Source organism: Phyllostomus hastatus, unplaced genomic scaffold (assembly GCF_019186645.2).
Source record: "Phyllostomus hastatus isolate PE091 unplaced genomic scaffold, TTU_PhHast_1.1 phas_contig_16, whole genome shotgun sequence".
In the NCBI taxonomy this organism is placed as follows: domain Eukaryota; kingdom Metazoa; phylum Chordata; class Mammalia; order Chiroptera; family Phyllostomidae; genus Phyllostomus; species Phyllostomus hastatus.
In genome coordinates this window covers 14485398-14511300 of record NW_025333643.1, presented here as the reverse complement: position 1 = coordinate 14511300, position 25903 = coordinate 14485398, and the positions used below count along the sequence as shown (strand labels likewise).

Genomic DNA, 25903 nt, shown 5'->3' with positions numbered 1-25903 from the left:
CCAAAAAGAAGTGAGTAAAGTTGAGTAAAAGGAAAAATGAAAAGGTAGCAACACCTATAATGCTTTTCAAACAATGCAAACATAAAATCACTATCACTGTTCTAGTTTCTTGACATATGCAGTACTTTTTCATGAAATACTTGATGCTATCAATATTCAATGCTTACTGTTCACATCAATGTTAAACTTAGTGTTGGTCAATCAATAAGAGGTCTCTGTAACCTCTCCTATTATATAGAACAGTTGATTATATTCCTAGATGAAAAAGTGTTGTTAAATAATTATTAAGCATGTTAATAGAGAAACTGAAGAGGAATTATGGTTTCCTTAAAGGCTGACTAGGAGCATCACAGTTGAGGACAGAACCATTATCTATTTTCTATCCCTTGTCATATAAGCTTTTTTTTAAAAGTCCATGACAGTGTTCCCCATTTTCTTTTGCCTAACTTAACTCAAGTTGCTTTTCTGTGATGTAATGTCTTGATATTTTGTTGCATATTTGTTTCCATGGATTACCCCCACCCTTCGCTTTACATATTCTTGATTGAAAAATAAAACTTAAGTGAAATGTTATCTTAAATTTCCAGAGTATCAGTGTTTCACTCACAGAGTTTTCTTTAGCATATGCACAGAATCATCTCATGTAGTAATAGTTTCAGATCATTTATTGGGATGAAACATTCTTTGAAAGTCCATGGAATCTAGTGATGTCCCAGCTTTCACTTCTGATATGTGTCCTCTTAGTCTGGAGGCTCATCAGTTTTACTTGTCTTAAAAAACAGCTTTTGGTTTAGTTGATTTTTATTAATGTTGTTTTTAATTTAATTGATATCTGCTTTATTATTTTTTTCTCTGCTTATGTTGGATTTCGTTTGGTCCTTATTTTCTAGTTTCCTAAGATGAAAGTTAGATGATTGATTTTAGATTCTAATACAGGTATCACTTGCTTTCCAAAAGTTTATGTTCTGCCACTTACATGTTAAAGAAGACCTACATTAGTACCTGTTTTCATGAAGTGAAAGAAATCTGAAGTGTCTTTTCTTTTACGAGTAAAGCCATCATTACCTTCGTAATGTAGGTCTTTTGTAAAAGCAAAGTGGCAGAACATAAACTGGAATGAACTATTCACTATGTCATTTCAGCTGTGAAAGGTTTCATAGGAACACTCTACTTGCAGATAGTGGTAGAAACCTATATATGAATTCAATGCTATAAATACCCTTCCAAGCACTTCTTTCACTGCATTCCAAAAGATCTGATTTTTTTTTATTACAAAACATTTTAAAATTTCTCTAAGATTCTCCTTTGTGTCTTATTTAGAATTGTGTTTAGTCTGTGTTTGGGGGATTTTCCAGCTTTCTGTTTTTGATATATTCTATGATTCCATTGTAGTCTGAGAGTAGACACTATGATTTCTTTTAAATTTGTGAATGTGTGTTTATAGTCCAGAATGTGGTCTGTCTTGGTGAATGTTCTACATAAGTTTGAGAAGAATGTGTATTCAGTTGGATGAAGTAGTCTATATAGTCAGTTACATCCAGTTGATGGTTGAGGGTATTGATTTCAACTATGTCCTTATTGATTTCTGCATTCTTGATCAGTCCATTCTGATAAAGGGGTATTGAAGTCTCTATAGTGGGTTCATATACAGATGGGGCAAAATTAGGTTTACAGTTGTGAGTACACAAAATACAAGAATTTATTCTTGTATTATTATTTGCCATACCTTATATTTCTCCTTATAATATTTTGTTTTTGCCTCACCTCATGTAATCTGACATTCTGTTGTTAGGTGCATACACATTAAAAATTGTTAGGCCTTGGAGATCTGACCCCTTTATCCTGAAATGCCCCATCTTTACCCCTCCTTAACTTTCCTTGTTTTGAAGGCTATCTGAAATTCAGTATATCTACTACTGCTTTCTTTTTATTAGTGTTAGCATGGTATATCTTTTTCCATCCATTTACTTTTTTAAAAGACCTTTTTAAAGAGTATTTTTAGTTTCACACACAAAAAATGAGGAAGGTAGAGATTTCCCATATACTCCCACACATGCTCCCACACATGTCGAGCATCTCCCATTATTAACATCCCTACCTGAATGGTATATTGTTAAAATTGATGAATCTATATTGACCAATCAATCACCTCAAATCCATAGTTTACATTAGGATTCACTCTTGGTGTTGTACATTCTATGGGGTTGGAAAAATGTGTAATACATATCCATTGTGATAGTGTAGTTATTTTCACTGCTCCGAAAGTCCTCTGAGCACCACCTATTCATTCCTCCCTCCTGGCAACCACTGATCTTTTCACTGCCTCCATGGTTCTGCCTTTTCCAGAATGTTACATAGTTGGAATCATATAAGATATAGCCTTTTCATATTGGCTTCTTTCACTTAATAATAGGCATTTAAGCTTCCTCCATGTCTTTTCATGGCTTGATAGCTCATGTACCATTTTTTATCCATTTACCTACTGAGGGACATCTTGGTTGTTACCAGGTTTTGGCAATTATGAATAAAGCTCCTATAAACATCCATGTGCAGGTTTTTGTGTGGACATAAATTTTCAACTCCTTTGGGTACCAAGGAGCATGACTGTTGTATTGTAATGGCAAAAGTGTTTAGTTTGGTAAGAAACCATTAAACTCTCCAAAGTGGCCATACCATTTTTGCATTACCACCAGCAATGTATGAGAATTATTGTTGCTCCACATCCTGACCAGCATTTGGTTTTGAATGTTCTAAATTTGGGACATTCTACTTGGTGTGTAGTGCTATCTCATTTTAATTTGTGTTTTTCTGATGACATATGGTGTGCAGCATCTTTTCACATGCTTATTTGCCATCTGTATATCTTTGGTAGGGTTTAGGTCTTTGGTACATATTTTAATTGCATTTTCTTGTTGAGTTTTGGGAGTTTTTGTATATTTGGATGGTAGTCTTTTATCAGATGTATGTATTTTGCAAATATTTTCTTCCAGTGTATGGCTTGTTTTCTCTTGACATCTATTTACTTTTAATCTATATTTGTCTTTATATTTACATTTAAAGTGGGCCTCTTATAGACAATATGTAGCTGGGTCTTGTTTTTGATCCACCTAACAACCTGACTTATATTTGGTGCATTTAGACCATTGTTGTTTAAAGTGATTATTGACATAGTTGGATTAATATTTTACCATACTTGTAATTTTTCTAATTGCTGCACTGTTCTGTTTCTATTTTAGCTTTCTATTTTTTTCTGCCCTTTGTGGTTTTAATTGAGCACTATATATGATTCTTTTCTCTCCTTTATTAATATATCAGTTACACTTTTAAAAACTTTTCTAGTGGTTGCTCTAGAGCTTGAAGTTGTTTACAACTAATCCAAGTCCACTTAAAATAACACCAAACCTTCGTGGGTAGTGGTAGTCCAGGCATACCTTGTTTTATTGCGCTTCACAGATGTGTTTTTTACAAATTAAAGGAAGATACTATACCAGTTTAAAGATTACAGCTTGATTTATTGAAATACTTGCTTATTGTAGTGGTTTGGAACCAAAGCTACAATATCTTTGAGGTACCTGTGCTTTAATAATACCAAAGTCATCCTAATTCTTCCAGTTCCTCATATCATTGTTGTCATTCACTTCACATATATATAAGCATACAAAGTTAAATATAGTATTGCTGTTATTCTTTTGAACTAATTTGTGTGTTAGATCATTTAGGAATAAGAAAAAGTAGATTCAAGTTTCTGATTCTTTCCTTCTTTTTCATTTTCCTTCTTTCTAAAGAACTTATTTTAACATTTCTTGCAAGGACAGGTCTACTGGCAACAAATTTCCTCCATTTTTGTTTGCGAGTCTTTATTTCTCCTTCATTTTAAAAAAAAATTACTTTATTGTTGTCAATTAAGTTGTCTGCATTTTCTCCCCACCATCTCCTTCACTTTTGAAAGATTACAGAATTGTAGGTTGGTGGAGGCCTCCTGACACACACACTTTTAAAAAGGTTTCACTCCATCTCTCTTTTTGGTGGCATGGTTTCTGAGGAGCCAGATGTAATTCCTTGGTCTCTGGGTAAGGTGTTGTTTCCTTTTGATTTCTTTCAGTAGTTTTTCCTTTGATTTTCTGTAGTTTGAAAATGATAATGCATAGGTGTAGGTTTTTTGGCATTTATCCTACTTGGTCTTTTTTTTTTTTTTTTGATGTATGGTTTGGTGCCTGACATTTACTTGAAATTGTCGGTCATTGTTGTTTCAAATATTCTGTGCATCTTCCCTTTCTGGTATTCTTATTACATATGTTACACCCTTTGTAGTTATCCCACAGTTCTTGGTTAATTTGATTTTGTTTGGTTTGGGTTTTTTATTTTTTTGGTCTATTTTTCCACTTCGCTTTTTAGTTTTAGAGGTTCTGTTGAGATATCCTCAATCTCAGAGATTCTTTCTTTAGCTGTGCCCAATCTTTTAATAAGTCCACCAAAGGCATCTTCATTTGTAACAATGTTTATTTCTAGCATTTATTTTTTATTGTTTATAATTTCCATCTTTGCTAACATTGCCCATTTGCTCTTGTATATTGTTTATCCTTTAGAGCCCTCAACATCATTATAATTGTTTTTAAACACTGGTCTGGTAATTCTATTATCCCTGCCATATCTGAGTCTGGTTCTGATGATTGCTCTCATCAAACTTTTTTGCCTGTTAGTAGTATTGTAATTTTTTTGTCACTGGATATAATGTACGATTGGGTAAAAAAGAACTGTAAATAGGGCTTTAGTAATGTCAGGTAAGGTGTGGAGATAGAGGAAGCATTCTATAGTTCCATTAGGTCTGTCTCTGGACTGTGAATTTTACATGTGTTTTTCAGTATTTTTTGTCTTTCTTATATGGGACAGGAGGGCTACAGTGGGCTGGAGTTGAGTATTTCCTTAGGCTCTGATAACCCACCTGTAAATTAGTGCCTGGTTAGTTTCTCCTGAGGGCAGAACTTGTTAAGAACAGGATGCTCTGGCATTTTTGAAAATGGTTCCTTTCCCCCACTCCTGCTGGAAGAATGAGATTTTTCTCCAGTATTCACTGTGAGAACCTGGTAGAAATCCAGGAGGTAAAACTCACAGAAGTGCACCCCCTCCCAGCCATTACTGTGTTCCTTTGGAGTTTTTAACTTTCAGTTATCCACACTGAGCCTCCAGCAATTCCTTAATTACAGTTTGGGTTTCCCTACCTAGCACTGGTTCCTATAGAAGTTTCTCTTCCTTTAAGTTGTGACTCTGTCTTCACCTGTTGGTCTTCCCAATTTGGGGAGCCCTGGTTTGTTTTTCCTGTGACACTTCTCTTGGATCTAAGAATAGTTGTTATTTTTTCAGTTTGTTGAGTTTTTTACTTCTTGTTAGGGTAGAGTGGCTACTTCCAAACTTCTTACATGCCAGACCAGAAACCAAAAGTCCTGGATTAAACCTTCTTAAATGTGGAATTTCTGGTTCTTGGTTATGGAGATGAAAGTGATATCTGACTTGTCATTGGAAACAAGTGCTTACACTTTCTGTTGTCATGGATCAAAATTTCTTTAATGTAAATGTTAGTTATCAACTGGCAGAATTAATATGAAAACCTAGATTGAGTAATAAAGAGTAAATGGTTGGTAAATCTGCAAGAACATTACCTGAAGATCAATTATAGCAGGGGTCCCCAACCACAGGGCCCAGGACAGGTACCGAGAGGAGGGAGGCTTACATAAACTCTGCCTCCTCTATCCCCTTCCAAAAAACCGGTCCCTGGTGCCAAAAAAGTTGGGGACCACTGAGTTATAGGGAAAAATTAAGCAGTTGCAGAGTCTGAAGGTTGAATTATGAGACAGTGATTAGAAATAATCTACTGCCAGTAGTTTACCTTTTCCAAGGATCAGCAGAATGAGTGTTGGGATAGTATTGGCATACCAAGAACTCTTCTCAAATAACATTTGCTTATAATTAGCTTATTTTTGGGAAAATATTAGGAATGAAATACTAGCTTAATGTTTTTAATCTCATTAAGATCATTTAAATATTTTACAGGCTGTACTAATATAAACATCAAACTGATTTAGGACTTGGCTATAGTTTACTCCTGAGTCATTTAAGCATTAATATATTCTTGATAAATTTTTTTCTAGTTATTCAGCTGCCTAACTTAAAGGAAGTTACCACTATGGGAAGGTTACTTGGCTGTTTTTATTACTGTGTTACTTTTAGACAAATATCCCTTTACCTTACTTTCACAAACCATATAAAATGCTTAAGTGGTTATATTCTAGTAACAAAGATTGTGAGAAATCAATAGCAAAATCAACAACCTGGACTCAGGTAAAGAATAATTAAGGCAGCTGTACTAATAATAGTCCTTTGTGTTTTAAAGGACAGTTGAGTCAGGTGCCTTCCTCAGCTTGCTAGGGATTTCTGCATTATTCACATGGTATGAAAGTATATTGGGCATCTAAGTACCCAGTTGGGGTCATGGAGCTTAGCACTGCCATCTGCAGGCAGGGAGCTAGATCTCAAGAACTGATCAGTATTTTGATCAGGATTTTTTTTTTTTTTTAAGGATGGGTTAAAGAATGTATTACAGACTGAACAAGCTTTGTCCCTTGGAGAGCCCTAAAGAGGTGAGGGATGATGATTTGAAAGGGGGAGTGGACTTTTAAACACTAAAAAGACAACTCATTTTTTAAAAGGGCTCCAAAGATATGTAAATGGCCAATTAGCACATAAAAAGATGCCGAACATCATTAGCCATCAGGGAAATGCAAATCAAAACCGCAATGAACTGATAAATGGATAAATAAAATGTGGTATGTCCATACAATGGAATAGTATTCATTATGAAAAGGAACAAAGTACTGATACAAACCAAAGCATGGAATAACCTTAAAAACGTAGTAAGTGAAAGCCAGTCACAAAGACTACATAATTGTGTGATTGCATTTATATGAAATGTCCAGAATGGGCAAATGCATAGACAAAAAGGTAAGTGGTTCCCAGTAGTTGAGGGGAAGGGGATATGGGGAGTAACTGCTGATGAACATGGGGTTTCTTTTGGGGGTCAGTCCTTGTCAATTCAGTTGACATGAAATGACAAAGAGCCCTTCAAGAGAAAACAAAAACATCAATTTTGGATCAAAATACCAAAGCATCGTGGGATTCTTTCACTTAGAAAAGGATACAAACCAGGATGCAAAAAAGGTAGATTTCTTTAGGTATATAATTTTTTTAAAAAGTAATACAATTATATTATTTACAGTACTTAAAAATTCTAGAGCTTTAGAAACATCTTTGGTTTGATACCCAAACACTATATACTTCACTCAGATTTTTTGAGGGCCAGCATTGTTTCTGAATGATTGTATTTCTGGATATACCATTCCTTCAAACTATTCCACAGGGGAAATGAAGATTATGTGCAATACTTTGAAAAGTGTGTATATTGGCCATCCAGTATAAAGCAACCAACTAAATAAGTAAAGCCTTAACAATTCCCTACTGAACTGATTTCAATTATAGAACACAAATGGGAGATGAAATCAGCAAAAAATGCAAACTACGGATAGTTCAACACAGTAAGGAGATATATTTCAGTAACACTTAAGATAACATCACTAAAGTGAGTTATTGGGCAAAATGGATTGCATTGTATAAACTCTTTGACATACAATCAACACAAAATGGACAGAAGATGGAGATGATTCAATTTGTTTAGTGAAGTTTCTCAAAGAAATTGAAAACTGTGAGTAAAATAGTGACAATATGAACATGGATTTTGACTATTTGTCAGCAGAATGAACCCAGCTATTATTTCTAGTTATATTGAGGGTGGCAGTCAACTGAAATAAAAGATTTAGTATTTTTAAGGCCTACAATTTAAAGATTATCATACAGAATGCTAATTTTAGTACCTGGCTTTAATATGATTCAATATCCTGCAAAGATGGCCAACTTATAAAATTAAAGTTTATCTTGAATTTAGGGCTTCTTTTCAAAACCTAAGATGTTTAATAATCAGAGTTTAGCCTTTTTATTTTATTTTTAGAGAGGGGAAGGGAGGGAGAAAGGGAGAAAAACATCAATGTGTGGGTGCCTCTCAAGCACCCATACTGGGGACCTGGCCAGCAAACCAGGCATGTGTCCTGATTAGGAATGGGAACTGTTTAGCTCCCAGGACAGCACTTAATCTGCTGAGCCACACCAGCCACGTCTTGGTCTTTTTTTTTTTTTTTATGATCATAACTTGGTAAGGTAGATTTAGCTACAGCCATGTCAGTTTTCTCAGGAATTAGTATTTAGGCATTCTTGCCATCTGCTGCTACTCTGTACCTAAATTGGGATTTTAAAAGTGGTGGGTAATAGTGGAACAGGGCTAAAGTATTTAAAAGCCAAACTAGTAAGCAAATTCGAATTCATTCTCTGAAATCACTGAAGTAGAACCACGTTTTTAAAGTTCCTTCCTTCTTTCTTTTAGGTTTCTATTCTTTCTAGTTCACTTACATTCCAGGGCTTTGGTTTTTTTGTTTGTGTTTTTGTAACCTTGTTTCTTCCCAAATCTTTTCAAAAGAAGCAATGAGACTGACCTTTCTAACTTGACACAAGCTTGTAAAAATAAGTAGGAATTGCTGAAGATGAGCTCTTTAAAAAAAAATAGGGAGGTTGTATAACTCATTATGAATAATCTAGTTCATGACTACAACAACATGATTGGACTAAATTTTACGATGCATTGGTAGAGAGCTACCACCCCACATCCACTTCAATAGCTAGAATTTAAAAAATGTACAATAAGTTGGTGAGGATATGGAGAAACTGAAACTCATACATTGCTGGTGGGAAATGTAAACTGGTGTGTCCACTCTGGAAAACATTTTGGCAGTTTCTCAAAAAGTTAAACACATTTACCATATGGCCCAGCAATCACTTAGGAATATGACTGAAAGAATTGAAAACACGCCCAACCAAAACTTGTACACAAATGTTCATAGTATAACAGGGTGCAGCCAAGAGGGGAGCCCCAATTAGGGATTTGTAATAGGGTCCAGAAGAACTTGGAGATAATTGGCTCCACATCACAGGGCCACACCTGCCCCGAATGTGGGCAGCTGTGGCCAATTATGAGAGGAGCCAGAAAGGCACTACAGAGGATTAGTGCTGGGATTTAAAAGGGAGGCACAGCAGCCACTGGGTGTCTCTTTTTGGGACCACACGTCTGTTTAGGACCACGTGGCTTTGGTGTCTTGGTTGGGTCCATGAGGTTTGGGTGAGAGTCAGGACCACGAGGCTTTGGAAGTGCTCCCCTTTTGCCACATGGAGGGTGCTGGAAGGACTGTGTGCATTTGTGGGGAACTTTAGTTTGTGTTATTTCAAATGAATAATAAATTCCTTTCCTTTTCGTGAATCTTGGGCATTGAGAGATGTCTTTCCTTTGGCGGTGGACATAATGAACCTGGGGGGTTCCTTTCGGATAATAGTATATTGCCTTGACTACCCTTGGCCCCCCTTTTGTACTGTAACAATAGCAGCATTATTCACAAAAGCCAAAAGGTGGAAATAATCCAGATGTCCATTTGGATAAACAAAATATAGTATGACCATACAATGCAATACTATTCAGCCATACAAAGGAATGAAGTACTGATACAACATCGAGCCTTAAAACCATTGTGCTAAGAGGACCGATACAAAAGGTCACATATTACATGATTCCATTTATATGAAATATCCAGAACAGGGAAATCCACTGAGGCACAAAGCAGATATTTGCCAAGGGCTGGATGACAGGGAATGGGGAAGAGAATGCTTAATAGATAATGGGTTACCTTTGGGGTGATGAAAATGTTTTTTAATTAGAGATCATGGTTGCACACCATGAATGTACTAAATACAATGGAATCACACACTTTAAAATGGTTAGTTTAATGTGCATTTCACTTCAGTTAAAAAAATGCTTTGGTATTGTCATCTCAGAATGTAGAATTGGTATTCTGAAGTTAGTGCTACAAAAATCACTCAATTAATACAACTCCAATACTTTGTTAGCTAAAAGCATGAACTTTCTCATAAAGTGGGCCACTTTATGAATTGCAGTATTAACCACAAGTTTAACAAGCTCTTAAGAGTTGTTTCCTCTCCCAAAATGAAATCTAGATAGCATTTCCCCCAGTACTATATTGAGCAAAATATTAAAAATTTCAAAACAAAAAGTTTTTGAATTATGAAAATCAGTATCAGGTTTTTTTTGAGGAAAGATTTTCCCTCGAGTTGTCATGTGTCTTGTGATAAACTAGCAGTGCAAACTTTTACCCTACATTATATATATATATGGGTTTTGGTTTTTGTCTCAAACTACTTTGCAGGGAACCTCTGTCTAAATTTCATAACTGAATATGAAATCTAAAGGTGTCAGTTCCTACCAGGAAGATCTTCCCACAGTAGTATTCTTTGGACCCTGACTTCCCTATATTATGTTCCTCAGAGATCTACCTCTAGAATGAAACCACCACATTCTGAGGATAATAAGGCCTTAATTCTCTCAGATGTTATATTTTCAGTGAAATTCTTGGAAATTTGAAACAACTGATGTTAGTATTCAGAATTTTAAAGAACACTACAATATAGACAGAAATGATGTGCTTGCTAATGAATTATGAATGACCAGTGTATACATCTAGTGGCAACTGTGCAAAAGTTCAATGAACAGAATAATGTGTTCTATAAATTCTTAGTCATTTATAATCAATATAAAATTTTAAAATGTTAATTCCTACAGCAAGAACTAATGGCATCTTAAAAAGTGGCTTACCATAGTTGACAGACTTTCTATATTTTATGAAAATTAAATACACTAAAAATCCAAAAGTAATGGAAAAACTAAGTCATAAAGGTGGCTTAGACACAAACATTTCTGAATGATGCTTTATTCTGACTTGATTACAAGGAAATTTTGGTATGCTATTTATTCAGCTTTCTAGTATTCCCTGCTTTTGGACTCCAATCATACTAACATATCTGTATATTGAAGATTTAACCAGAGTATGTGGCACTTCATAATATTCTATATTCAAATATTTTGAAATGCTTGCATACAATCTGATTACAGTTTAGTCAGCAAATAAAAAAATTAAAGACTCCATACATGGACTTTTTGATAAGTGCTTAGAGTTTTTCTGACCAGAGTTCAATTTAGCTAGCTATGCTATGAATACAGAACCTGTATATTTTCCTCATGGACATGAGTATATATCATGTTACAATTTTTTTCAAAGTGTTTAACTTTTTGCTTAGAAGCTTTTTGTTTTCTCTCACGTTTTTGTAAGAGCCCTGTTAACATGTTTATTTGAAAGCAGACCAAAATTTTAAAAAGAAAAATATTTTTGCAAAAGAATCAAATTCTGGCTTTAATATTTACATATTTATAAACTGATGTTTAAATGCTCTAAAAAGCACAATTCAGTAACATCAATTTTTCATTTATAGCTTTTTCTAAAGAAGATCCCAAGAAACTGCCACCTTAATTTTCCCCTCAAGGACTTTTAAGTACTTCAAGGTTCCATCTGAAGCACATGTAAAACCTTCTCATTCTCAAATATACTAAACTAAGAGTTAACAATACACTGGATGGTGAGCAGAATATGAAAGTACAGCCTACTTTATCAAAAGAGTTAAGTTTTTATGGTGTTGGGTTTAGAGGTGAAAGAATGGAACAAAGGCTCTCACAACTATGGAAAATCAGAGTTCTTCTTGAAGTATATGGCCTTTTAATATCTAAGCTAGAAATTAAAAGCAGAAACAAGATAACATTACAGATTTCCTGAACATCAAAAAAGCAACAACTAAAGCATTACAAATTAAGTACGGTGATAAATGAATTAGAAAAGTTTGGTTACCACTCTAGGCTAAACACTAAGCAGTAAAACTAATTTTTAATTTTAAAATGATTGGCTTCATATTTTTAAAAAGTTTTTTAGTATATAACTTATATATACATACAATGTATCCTTGTAACTCAAATATAATACTGATGCCTACAAAAGTAATAGTTTATTTCTGAGATGCTCAAAAGCCCCATGGCTCCCCTTTCTATTTATAAACCAGCAATTTAAAAGTACATCTAGCACAGAAAGCTTCAATAGTTCATTCAAAATTTAAAGCCCACATCAGTAGACAGTTTCTCACAAATCACATGGTCAAATTTCATGTTAATTTATGAACATTTTTCATGGGCAAGAGTTAAAGACAAAGGGATCAAGTTGATTTTGTTGTTATTCACTCTGAATATTAAATTGTGCTTACATCCTAAAAGTTAAAATGACCTGTAGTAAGAAAGAGCATCTGAGTATGTTCATTTGTAACATACACTGACAACTAAAATCCTAGTAACAGAATAAAAATGTTTATTGCGAAATGAAAGATGAGAAGGAATAGCAATCAGTGATAGTATAATTTAATCCTTTGTTAAAGCTCTAAAGTTGTATTAATTGCTAACCAAACTGAGGTAGAGGTAAACACTGTTACTCCTTCCATGTGTTGGAACTTAGGCCTCTCACCTGAACTTGTATGCATTTTACTTCTAATTATACAAACATGATTCAATTTTAAATGTGTTATGATAGAAAAATTACAGCATCATTCAAATGGTTTTTTACAAAATTCTTAATTACTAGACTAAAAAAAAGTACTTATAAAATGTGCACAATAATTCAATGTTCCCTGCCAGTCATAAATATATTTGTTTCTCCTCCAAATGTAGGCAAAAAAGGGTAGAGAAACCATATTATGCAAAGATTATGAATAGTGATGTAATGAAGAACATAACCAGTAGGGTAAGAACTAAGAAGTTAGTGTCTAGTTTTCCTCTTTGAAGGTTACACATAAACTTTGATTCATATTTAATTTCCCTTACTAAAGCAGACTTAAAATTCCATTAAACACAAACCTACTTCCATTTTAAATCACATACAAGTGCTATGTGATCAGAGGGATGGGAAACACTAGGTAAGGCCTGGTGGGTGGTAACTTCTTCGTGACTAGGTAGTGGAATCACCTGTTCAACCTCTAAAGCATTTAAGTCAATGAAAATGTAATCCAGACATCCATGAAAGCCACCAACATAATTTGTGTAAGCAGGTTCACCACAAGCACTTTTCAGTTTCAGAAAATGGGTAAGAGACATGTTGCATCGTTCCTCTTCCCCATTGGAAGCCCAGTCTTCATGATCCTCTGGAATGGTGCCATTGATGACAAAATGATACATTCCTGTTGATGGGGTACTATTAAAGTCCCCACAAAATATAACTGGTATGCCAGGATACAGATCACATGAGACATGTCTAATGTGAGCCAAGGCTACTGCCATTTGAATGAGACGAATGTACCCACCTATGAATATAAAAAACATCAATAAATACTTTTTAAAGTTGCCTTTAAGTTAAAAAAGAAAGAAAGAAACAAAAACTCACAAAATATAGCATCTGGGTGACATTGAAGTAAATTTGTGTGTGGGTGGGAGATTAGATGAAGGTGGTCAAAAGGTACAAACTTCCAGTTATAAGATAAATACAACATGAACACTATAGTTAACACTGATGTATGTATGGCATAGTTGGAAGTTGCTGAGAGCAAAACCTGAAAATTCTCATCTCAAGAAAAAAACCATTTTTTTGGTATCTAAGTTTGTTGTAATCATTTTGCAACGTATGTGAGTCATTATGCTGTGCACCTTAAACTTGTATAATGCTGTATGTCAACTATATCTGAATAAAACTGAAAGAAAAAATATATTTGTGTAAAACAGCTTAATTGACCTTAAGTTACCATGTATAAGTTGCATGTGAAAACCAATAAAACCTACCTTTGGGATGCCAGTAGAGATGGGTATTTGCGACACATATCTTTTTAGAAGAGTCCTTTGTAGACTGAAGAACAGAAATCTAAAACATACAGAAAGTGGAAAGACTTCAGTTGCTATCTCCCAATCTTCTAAAATTTTTATCTAAGACTATATGAAGTAACATTTTACTCTATATCCTCCCCATACTGATGAACTATGATCATAATTATGAAATTGAACTTTGGTTAAGTTTTTGAATATAGAAGTGCCCCCTTATCCAGGGAGGATATGTTCTAAGATCCTCAGTGGATGCCTGAAACCTAAACCTATAATATGAAGTCTGTCCAGGAAGTCTAGCCATTGTTAATATACCAAGAACGGTTTGTGTGACATTGATGTAACCTAGCAGCCAAGGAGAGTGGACAGGAATGCACATATGTGAATAATGACTTCACTGTACTAGTCAGTGGGGGTGGTAGATGCCGTTGAGTGAGCATGCGTACTGTGTGGCCATTGCATTCAAAACAACTGAGTAGAGCAATGAACCTGCATCAAATTTTGCCTTAAGCTTGAACATTCCTCCACAGAAACTATTGGGATGATTCAGAAGGCTGCAGCTGTGGGCAACTGGTAATTGGCAGCTTCATCACAACAATGCAGCCATTTATTTACCACAACTCATGCAGAGATTTTTGGTGAAACGTCAAAATCACCCAGGTGGCCCAGCCCCCTACAGCCCAGATTTGACACCCTGTGACTTCTGGCTTTTCCCAAAACTAAATTCACCTTTGAAAGGAAAGAGATTTCAGATTGTCCAGGAGATTCAAGAAAATACAATGGGGCACCTGATGGCAACTGGGAGAACTATATGAGGTCCCCAGGTACCTAATTTGAAAGGGACTGAGATGTCATTGCCCTATGTACAATGTTTCTTGTATCTTCTTAATAAATGTCTCTACTCTTCATATTACATACCTTGATACCTTCATATCTATGATAAAGTTTAAGTTATAAATTAGGCAAAGTAAGAGATTAATAATAAAACAGAACAATTATAACACTGCATATATTATAATAAAAGTAATGTGAATATGGTATCTCTCTCTTTCTCTTCCTCTCTCTCTCTCAAAATACTGCATTGTACTCACCCTACCTGAGGAAATGAAGTGAGGTGAAGATGAAGGCATTGTGACACAGCGTTAGTCTACTATAAGGGTTACTTGAACACAAGCACTGTGACACTGTGACAATCCATCTGATCCCCAAGACGGCTACCATGTGACTGATGGATAGGTAGCCTATAGGGCATGAATATGCTGGGCAAAGGGATGATTCATGTCCTAAGCTGGATGGTACAGGAGGGCATGAAATTCATCATGCTACTTAGAGCAGCAGGCGATTTATTAATAATATGTATGAATAGTTTATTTCCGAAAATTTTCATTTTGTACTTTCAGAGTGCAGGAAACTGAAACCATGGCTACAAGGGACTACTATATAAATAAATAGTACAAAGGGTAACATGCTGTAGTAACAGCCCAGCATATACAGGTAGCATAAAAAGAATATACTTTAGATGACAACACCAAGGTTGAAGATAGTGCAAGCTTTGGAGTGAGGCAGACCCAGGTCTGAATACTCACTCTACCATTTACAGCAATGTGATCTGGAAAGAGACACTTTTTCCAAAAAACAGCTTTGTCATTGGTTTAAAGAAAAAAAGACAATTATTCCCCTTCAAGTGGAACCATGGTGTGGATTCAATTAAATTAGCTTACATAGAGGTTCATGAAACATAGTAGGTGCTGAAAAAAAAAGTAGCTACTCATCTTGCTCTGCACAAAATGAATTACCTAAAAACTCTGGACAGGTTCGATTCACAGTCAGGGCACAATGCCTGGGTTGCAGGCCATGACCCCCAGCAACCGCACATTGATGTTTCTCTCTATCTCCCTCCCCTCTCTAAAAATAAATAAATAAAATATTTTAAAAAAAAAGAAAATTCTTAAAAAAACTCTGGACAAACACAAAATAAATATGTTTTTAAGAAACATAAGATAGCTTGCCCTGTAGCAAAGTTGGTTAGAGCACCATTCTGATTGACCAAGGTTGCCATCCCTGGTCAGGGCACATATAACAACCAATGAATGCATAAACAAGTGGAACAACAAATGGATGTCTCTCTCCCCTCCCTCTTCCTTTTTTTCTAAAAGTCAATTTAAAAAAATTAACATAGCTTAAGCTAAGTAGTAGTTAATACCCTACCCAGTGATAATGGAATATATAACTAACTATAAGAATCCTAGCTCCACACTTGTGTGAACTTAAGTAAATTTGTCCATCTCCCCACTTATAAAATGGGAGGGTAACAGATGAATAAGTATCTGCTAAATGAATGAATGAAGGCTAACCTTTGTGTTGAAGATACAAGAGCAAACACCTTTCAGTAAAATCTCGACGGTTTCATCCCAATTATAATAGCCCCACACCCTATTCCCTTCCCAGGGCCCTAAAAATGGACGAGTATGTAGAGAGACTGGTGAAGCTACTTTACCTGAAGGACAGAAGATCTCTGGAGCACCCTCTCCTGTGCCAATGGATATAAAATTAACTTCTCCAGCAATTCTTTATGAAGTGGGTCGGACTCCAGGGCTTCATGGAAAGAAATGTCATGCTGGGTAAGGAGGCTGAACTTGGACTTTCGGTAGAAAGTAGCCAGGCCTTCCTGCTGCTTGATACGAAATACGCCCTCCAGCCCAAAGGCCTCGAGAGCCGGGACCAAACTGTCTGTAAACACGTTGCGGTCAACCTCCTGCAAACAGATGAGGTCGGCGTTGTACCCGGTGAGTTCCTTCTGGATAAGATTCTGGCGGTAGTCGAGCTCCAGGGCGTAGGGGGCACAGTATGGATACAGGACGGTCCGCGAAAACTCAGTTTGGGCGTACGTGTCAGCGAGGATGTTGTAGGAGACAGTGCGGATGAGAGCGTCGTCTGTCACCTTCTTAGTATAGAGATGCCGGTGATCAAAGGTGCAAGTGCCGGGCCCAGCTTCCACAGGACACACACTTTCCAACTCCCGGCTTGGCCCGAAGCGTTGCCCATTGCCTGGGGTGCAATGAAGCTTGAGCCGTAGCCCAATGTCTGCATTGGACGGGGTGTAGACGCGCTCGTCCACACCCGTTTCTGTCCAACTAGGAGAGGGCGAGGAGAGAGACAGTGACGAGGGGCCCCCGTCCTCAGGCTCCGCCGACCTGGGTTTGGCTTCCCTGTACCAGCGGAAGAGGGAGCAGGCGGGATCACCAAATTCGAGGCTGAGCTTGGGGCAAACAGGGAAGCCGGCCATGATATAGCGTGGCAACTGCAGCTCGGTGAAGGCGGGCGGGTTGCGCTCCACCTTATACTTGACATCGCCGATCTGCAACACAGCACCATCCTGCCAGGCGTCGACATTGAGCACGTCTTCGGCCACTGCCTCCTCCCGGTAGTACAGCTTGACCACGGGCTCGCAGGCCGCAGCGGGCTCGGGTCCAGGCCCGGAACCGGCCACGCCGCCGCTAGGGTTTGGCCGGTTCTTCCTGCTCTTCTTGGCGGCAGCCGCTTTAGCGTGGCCTTTGAGGGCGTTGGTGGCAATCCGGCTGAGGGCTCGACCCAGCGGCTCACTTTGGTCGCGCTGCATGTTCTTGTGGCTGCCGTCGGCCAGCGCGAACGACAAGCTTAGTTTAGGCTCGGAGGGCACACAGCGCACTACAGCACGCTCCATCGCGCCCGCCGCCGTCTCAGTTGCCGTCTCGGCCCGACTGTGCCTCTCCACGGCCGCGCGGACCCCACGAAGCGCGACACGGGCACCTGGGAGCCTCCACATGGACCTGGTGGCCCAGCGGCTGACGGGATAGGCAGCTGCTAAGCCTCAGGTGGAAACAGAATAGGTGCAGCCACCGGCTCTGGGACCCATTCAGTCCCACAACTTCCGGCCGGCGAGGAAAGGGCGAAGAGGCTTACGTCAGGCACTTTCGTCGGGTCCGCTCACGTGCTCCTTTTTTGTAGCCAGGTATGTCTAATAACTCCAAAATTAACTTTTATCTTCAACTCGAGTTATAACGAGGAGGAGATGAAGGGAATATAGAAGTTCCAGAGTGAAATATTAGACTCCATCATTTTACCGAAAGTGCAGTTAGAGGATGAGAGGGAAGATGCGCCAAGCCGGAAGTGGCTGGGTGGTGTTACTGAATCCGCTTCCCTGAAGGAGGAGCTTCCTCGCCTGGATTGGAACCGCCTACCCTCTCTTCGCGCGCGGTCGGGCTGAACTGCGAGGGAGCGCAAGAAACTCCACCCAGATTGTCTGTCAGGCTCTGGGCGTGACAAGAGTTGCACAATTACTCCCTACTGCATTCCCGACGCTGAACGCCCTTTTCCGAGGCGTGGTGGGTTCGTTTCAGGCCAGGCAAGCGCCGACACGCGGAGCTGAGCCTTTGTGGTAGTAACAACGAACGATACACAATAACTATTTAGTGAGCGATGACTATGCTAAAAATGTCTTTTACAGATGTGAGACCCAGAGGTTATTTTAGTTGTTCAAGGTCACACAGACATTGTCGAGTGAATGACAGGAGACCGAGAATAGCCAGTAAAAAGAACTAAGTGTAGCTTCACGGAAAGCCAAATGATCAAAATATTTCAAGAAACTGATTTTGTGTTTAATATAATTAATATTATGTGATTAATTAAAGGAAAAGCCCACGAAGATTCAAAGAACAAATTATGAGGTCGCTTCTCTGGTCGAATGATGTATTGGATATACTACCTTCTTCTACAAGTAAAATGTTTATTTATTGGGTATCTAATAATAAGCCATACTTTCCCCCCTGGCTTACCATGAGGAAAATAAGCCTTTTAAATTGTATTCTAAAAGAATGATGAATTTTGCAGTCATTCGAATTTTCTATTTCTGTTCTGCCCTGCCCACACTCCCCAAGCATTTGACAGGTGATTGGACACTGATGGTATATGTAGTCCAAGGTTACAATGTAGGGATACAAGCCAATATGTTACATCAACTGACTGACATAAGGAAGGAAGAACATAAGTTTTAGTACTCCAGTTTATAGTACCCACATGTAGCAATATAAACTTAAAAACGATATTTTTCTTACTTTCCTTTATGCAACTTTGCAGAACTCAATGTTGAATCAACTTAAAGATAAAAGTCCTATTAGAAAATGTGACTTTCTTTCAAGCAAACTGATCTACTTTAACCCTGTAGAAGAGTTGTAATCTTGGTTTTGAGATTGATACCTTGAAGTTTCATACTTCTTTCTTTAAGAGGTTTGTGGGGGGTTTTTTTTTGGTATTTTTGAAAGATTAAAATATAACCATAGTGAAAAAAGTAATCCTTCTATGCCTGACTCGTATGCATACTCAAATACAAAGTTTGGCATAAATAACACCCCCCTTTTTATTACAAAGTCATTTATTACAAAGTCGTATGCATCCTGTAACATAACAATATAACATCAAGCACACCATATGACATTTTAGGTGAAGTGTTTAAATTAAAACTATAAATTATTACACTCATATTATTACACTACCAACCACACTCAAGCAGGCCTTACTTCTGCTGGACTCTGTATTTATGAGTATATACCCTTCCACTTTTTACACAAATAACATTATAGCATACCTGTGGTTCAGCACCTTTCTATTTTCGTTGTCTTTTGTCAATTCTTTCAAGAGAAAGTCTCTGAAATGTTCTGAAAGTGCCACAACTTCCCATAGAAAGTTTAATTTAATTTGAACTCAACAGATGTGAAAATAATACACAATAAATGGTATATTTGAAGCTATATATTCATGAGGAGAAATTATAGCATATTATATACATAATAAATATAAATTATATAATTAAAACTTGAGATTGAAGGGCCAAACCAATGCTATGCTCTGATACCAAAAGGAGAAGGGGCTACAATCCATATGAAGAAACACAAGCGAACTTTTACTAAGCAAAAGTTAGGGTTGATGGAGTTATTCTTGTTACTTACACATTATTTGCAATGATTAGTGTGTGAAGACTGGTTTCTTGCAATTACCTTCACTTTGGGTAATAACATCAGTTAACAGCATAGGTCATTAATATACCTCTATCTCTTATCTTGGGATAGTAGAAGCCATGTGGCATTGCTATTACTCTGAGAAGGCAACAGTTGGTAGAGGGGTTAAAAAATGCAGAGCAATAAAACCTTTAATTTGGAGAAGCAAAACCATGTTCCAAGGAAGCATCATCAGCATCACCACCAGCAGCATGAACTGCAGCAACAGTAGTAGCAGCCTTGCCACCATCAACACCTGCAAATGGGCAACAAGCCAGCAGACAAAATGAAGGCTTGACTATTGACCTGAAGATTTTTAGGAAACCAGGAGAAAAGACCTTTACCCAATGTAGCCAGCTTTTTTTTTTCACCTGAAAAGTAATTTTATTTTTGTTTAACCTTAAACTTGTCAATTGTTTCTTTTCTGGAACAGCTTTAGCTTGATATCCAGCTTCACTCCTTGGAAACTTAGTAAAAACTACTTAGTGGCTCTACCTGGAAGTTATAACCATACAACTAAGATGTTTTGAATAAAAGCTTATCCAACATGCTGGATAAACTTTAGGAACTCTCATCATTTCTTCTTTTACAGAAACTCTCTCTCCTGGTATAGTTTGAGTAAGGGTCAGAAAGCTAACTTCCTTAAATTTGACAAAAGTTTAAGTTTCTCAACTACCACTGTAAATAAGAAATCTTTCAAATACAAAATCAATTTCCTCAACTGTACAATGAATTGTAATTTAATGGTTTTTCTCTTACTTCACTTCAAACAGCGACCTATACATTTGTTTAAGCAATAATAAATTTCTTCCTGGTTTTGTCAGAATAAATAAAAAATCAAATGTGTCAGAGATACTACTAAAAATATTTTACCTATCAAATATATGGCCTGTGCATCAAAACACAGAAATTTTTCCAATTAATTTTCAAACCGTATAGAACCTCTATTTTATAAAATATCAATCTTTGAAATAATTTGAATGAATACTTTAACAAAAACTAATTCTTAAGTCCCTATTATCATAATCATCAGTTTTAACAAGTCTCCTAAATGTATTATACATCAGTTTTCTTGATTATTAGATGTCAATAATATGGACATATTTTTGATAGAACATTTAATTACATCAGTTTCCCTTCAGCACACAAGTCATTTGATGGTGATTATATTGGCCATTTCCATTGGTTGGCAGGAGGCTCTTCCACTCACGGCTCCCATGGTTTCCATTGTATCATTTTTCTGGCCAGACTTAGTTCATTTTCAGCCTGAAGAATCACCTCTTCTATTTGGCCACCCTGAAGTTGGTCTTCTAATTTTTTAACATCTGGTTCCGCTTTAACCATATCCAGCCTCTCATTTGTAATCTGTTCTGTGTACTTTCTATATGCTGCATTTTTAGGGATTTGCTCAAGAACATCAAGAATTTTTGTGTACAATATTCTTAGCCTCTCGTGCAGACTCTCACATACCGCCAACCCCACAAGGTCAGTAGTCTTCTTCAGCAAGCCCGCCATGACAGCGCGGAAGAGCAGAGTACCCAATGTAGCCAGCTTTTTGTGGGCAGTCTTCCACCTGACATCACTCAGGAGGAAATGAGTAAACTATTTGAGAAATATGGGAAGGCAGATGAAGCCTTTATTCATAAGGATAAGAACTGGCTTTATCCACTTGGAAACAAGAACCCCAGTGGAGATTGCTAAAGTGGAGCTGGACAACATGCCACTCCATGGAAAGCAGCTACGTGTGCATTTTGCCTGTCATAGTGCATTCCTTATAGTTAGAAACCTTTGTTATGTGTCCAACAAACTGCTGGAAGAAGCCTTTTCTGTGTTTGGCCAGGTGGAGAGGGATGTAGTCATTGTGGATATTCGAGGAAGGCCCTCAGGAAAAGGCGTTGAATTCTCAGGGAAGCCAGCTGCTCAGAAAGCTCTGGACAGATACAGTGAAGGCTCCTTCCTGCTAAGTACATTTCCTCGGCCTGTGACTGTGGAGCCCATGAACCAGTTAGATGATGAAGAGGGACTTCCAGAGAAGCTGGTTATAAAGCACTAGTAATTTCACAAGGAGCGGGAGCAGCCACCTGGATTTGCATAGCCTGGCTCCTTGGTATGAGTATGCCATGCGCTGGAAAGTACTCATTGAGATGGATAAACAGCAGCAACAACAAATGGACCACAACACCAAGGAAGCTCGCAAGAAACTGGAGATGGAGCTGCTCATAAGAAACTGGAGATGGAGCTGCTCGCCATGAGCACCAGGTTATGCTAATGAGGCAGGATATGATGAGGTGTGAGGAGGAACTTCAAAGGATGAAATTGCTGCACAACCAAGAAGTGCAAAAATGAAAGCAACTGGAGCTCAGGCAGGAGGAGAAGCGCAGATGCTATGAGAAGGAGATGCAGCAACAGCAGAAAGGGTTCAAGGGAATCTTCCCTGATGCAAGAGAGCAGGAGGTACGAATGGACCAGGTGGCTACTATGGGAGGTGCTATGGGCATATACAACAGAGGTGCCATGACCCCTGCTTCTGTGCCTGCTGGTACCCTAGCTCCTTCAGGACCTGCCACTATGATGCCAGATGGAACCTTGGGATTGACCCCACCAACTGCTAACACTTGGGCCAAGCTGCTACAATGGAAGGAATAGGGGCAATTGGTAGAACCCCTCCTGCATTCAACCATGCAGCTCCTTGAGCTGAATTTGCTCCAAACAGATGTTACTGATACTAATAAAATTGCATTGTCTAGTTTCCTAAAACTCTTAAGAGAAGGACCCTTTTTGGACTAGCTGGAATTTTACCTTGGAAAGGTGTTAGGGGTTCCTACCAATAGTTAGGTCCTCCCTACCTGTACTACTACTCTAGGGAGTACGCTGGAGGTAGATGGCAAGAGGGGGGCAATATTTAACAAATCAATTATGTTGTATATCATTTAATACATCTGTGTGGTGCATTCCTGAAGTCTCGTGATTACTGAGGGCCTGGGAGGGAGGGAACAGTGGCAAAGTGGATCCAGTTAGAGACCCCGTTAATCTTGATCATTCCATTCTTTGTTTTACCCTGTTCTATTTGCTTTCTCATTCCCAGACCCCAACCCCAGAGACACTGCCACGTATACCACAAAAACCACAAACATCTCCCATTGACCTTAGCCCCATCACTCCATTCACTCCTAGGTGGGAATTCAGGCAGATGTCCACAGAGGTCACAGATAACATACATATGGTTCTTTTATATCCCATGTATTATCCCTTCATATCCTAAAGAAGACATTTTCTGTTAGAGATTTTGATTTTAGTATATCTAAAAAAATTGTTTTTGTTAACTTTCTTACATCTTTTTCTTGGATAAGGACAACCAAGGAATGGCCCTTTTGTGTCTGATGTTGTTATTCTCAGTTTTTCTTGATAGGCCTAGTACAACCTTGGGAATAGGGTTGTTATATGTTGGATGTCAGACAGTAGCTCTTAGCCTTGCCTACCTTAGGTAGTTATGCTGTGCATTTTTAAAAATTGGTGTACCATGTCTGATTTTCCCTGACCTCTGGAGTTTTTCTGGAAAATGGAGCAATAATGCAGCATCAAGTTATTAAAATACATTTTAAGCCTCTAAAAATGCCTCTCTTTTTTTTTAATGAAGGTCAACAACGTGATACTGAAGTTTTGAGTGATAGCACTCAGAAATTTTGAGTAGTACCTGGTAATATTACTTCAAGGTTATCTACTTCCTTATATATTTAAAATTTAATAACGTCCTTTTGCTTTTTACTTAAGGGACCAATTTCTTCTATGTATTTATTTACTAAACATTTTTAATTTATAATGTTCTTCAGTTTTATGGAGATACAACTGACATATAATGTTGCATTAGTCCAAGGCAAACAACATAATGATTGTTGTATGTATATATTGCCAAATAATTACCACAATAAGTTTAGCAGATCTCATAGTTACATTTTTTTCCTTTTTCTTGTGATGAGAACTCTTAGGATTTACTCTCTTAGCAACTTTTAAATATACAGTATAGTTGATTAACTATAGTCATCATGCTATACATTACATCCCAGAACTTGATTATCTTGTAAGTGGAAGTTCTTACTTTTTTTTTTTAGAATGAACAGCATAATCAGTCATTTTAATTTATTGTTTTTGAGTTTGGTTAGATTACTGTGAAAAAAAACTTAATAAGACACAAACAAATCATTAAAATGGCATTGCTGAATGTGTTGGAAGTTCTTACTTTTTGGCTATCTTCAACCTTTTCTTGCACTCCCCTGCCCTGTTACCTTCTCCTTTCTCTGGAAACTGCCAATGTGTTGTCTGTCTCTATGAATTCAGTTTTCTGTAGATTCTACATGTAAGTGAGATCATATAGTATTTGTCTTTGTCTGACTTATTTTACTTGGCATAATGGCAGGATTTTCTTCTTTTTATGACTGAATAATGTTCTATTATATCTATATAACTGTATCTACTATATATTTTACATTGTCTTTATCCACTTATCCATTGATGAATACTTACATTAGGCTGTTTTTATGTCTTGGCTATTATATAATGCTGCAGTGAACATGGAGGTTCTGATCTCTTTCTGAGAGAGTGATTTCATTTACTTTGGATTTATTAGACTTTTTTGATCATTTAGTAGTTCTATTTTTAATTTTTTGAGGAACCTCTATACTGTTTTTCATATTGGCTGCATCAGTTTACATTCCCACTAACAATGCTATTTCTTATATTTTAATATATTTATTGTAATTTATAATGATGACATTATATATTATGTATACTATACTGTATAGAATACCACATATAATATTATATATTATACATAATTTATATATTATGTATTAGAATATATAATATGTTATAAATGTTATAATGTGCTATATATACACCATTCCATACAGTCTAGTATATATATGTTATACTATATTGTATATATACAGTATATCTAGCATATATATACTATCCTGTACTGTACTCTCTATATACTACACTGTATAGAATAGTATATATAATATATAAGTATATCATTTAATATACAATATAATATTGGTATAATAGCAATAAAAATTAGTTTGAAGAAATTCAAAGAACCTAGGTGAAACCTATCACAATTTAGCTCCATGAAGAACTCTTAAGCATATGAACTCATTGATTTTCTCTGTAATCCTCTTTTTAATTTTGAAATGAACAATGCACAGTATAAAGCATAGAAAGTTAGTCTCATAAGTTCTCTTAGCATCTTCAATATTTCTATTAAGAAGTAGAAGAAACTTTTTGTATAGTATTAGAGATTCACATTTTGGTGTCATATCCCTAAAGGGCTCTTAAATAATGAGGGCTTTGTGATTATTTATCTGCTCTCATAAATAATCTGCTCTTGTAAACAATATTTCTAACCCTTAGACTCAGATATAGAGCTTTTAAGGGAGAATTTTCAGCTTCAAATTAAACATGTTCACATAATTAACATGTTTTTCTTTCCTTCAAAGCAAAAGACTAATTAAAATCCCAGCTATCTCTTTTGAAGAAATTGATAAACTGATCCTAAAATTTATATGGAAATGCAAAGGACCTAGAGTAGTCAAAATTACTTCTTTTTATAAAAGAACAAAGTTGGAACACTAACAGTATGCACTTTAAAAACTATAGCCATTCTTACTAAAGCTGCACTAATCAAGACAGTGTGATGTTGGTATAAAGACAGACATGTAGATCAATGGAATAGAATTGTGTGTCAAGAAATAAACCCTTACATTATGCAAGTTGATTTTTTTTCACCAGCAGTGCCAAAGCAGTTCAGTGGAGAAAGAACAACCTTTTCAACAAATGATACTGGAACAATTATATGTGTATGCAAAAAAAACAAACAAAACAAAACTTGGATCCAGACCTCTCACCACATACAGAAATTAACTCTAAATAGATCATAGGCCAAAATGTAAAACCTAAAACTAGAAGAAAACAT

The 25903-nt window shown here is 36.9% G+C and overlaps 2 protein-coding genes across 2 annotated transcripts; both read right to left on the bottom strand.

The window, feature by feature from the left end:
• Nucleotides 1-10915: 10915 nt before the first annotated feature.
• On the bottom strand, nucleotides 10916-18058 carry PDE12 (phosphodiesterase 12). Its single transcript, XM_045832392.1, has 3 exons — nucleotides 16398-18058; nucleotides 13865-13943; nucleotides 10916-13392 (listed from the first exon to the last, which is right to left on the bottom strand). Exons 1-3 carry the CDS (start codon nucleotides 17703-17705, stop codon nucleotides 12950-12952), a joined length of 1830 nt encoding a protein of 609 aa, XP_045688348.1. The 5' UTR covers nucleotides 17706-18058; the 3' UTR covers nucleotides 10916-12949.
• A 3003-nt stretch (nucleotides 18059-21061) lies between these two features.
• LOC123814503 (NADH dehydrogenase [ubiquinone] 1 alpha subcomplex subunit 5-like) lies at nucleotides 21062-21448 on the bottom strand. Its single transcript, XM_045832364.1, has one exon. It carries the CDS (start codon nucleotides 21445-21447, stop codon nucleotides 21139-21141), a length of 309 nt encoding a protein of 102 aa, XP_045688320.1. The 5' UTR covers nucleotide 21448; the 3' UTR covers nucleotides 21062-21138.
• Nucleotides 21449-25903: the final 4455 nt, after the last annotated feature.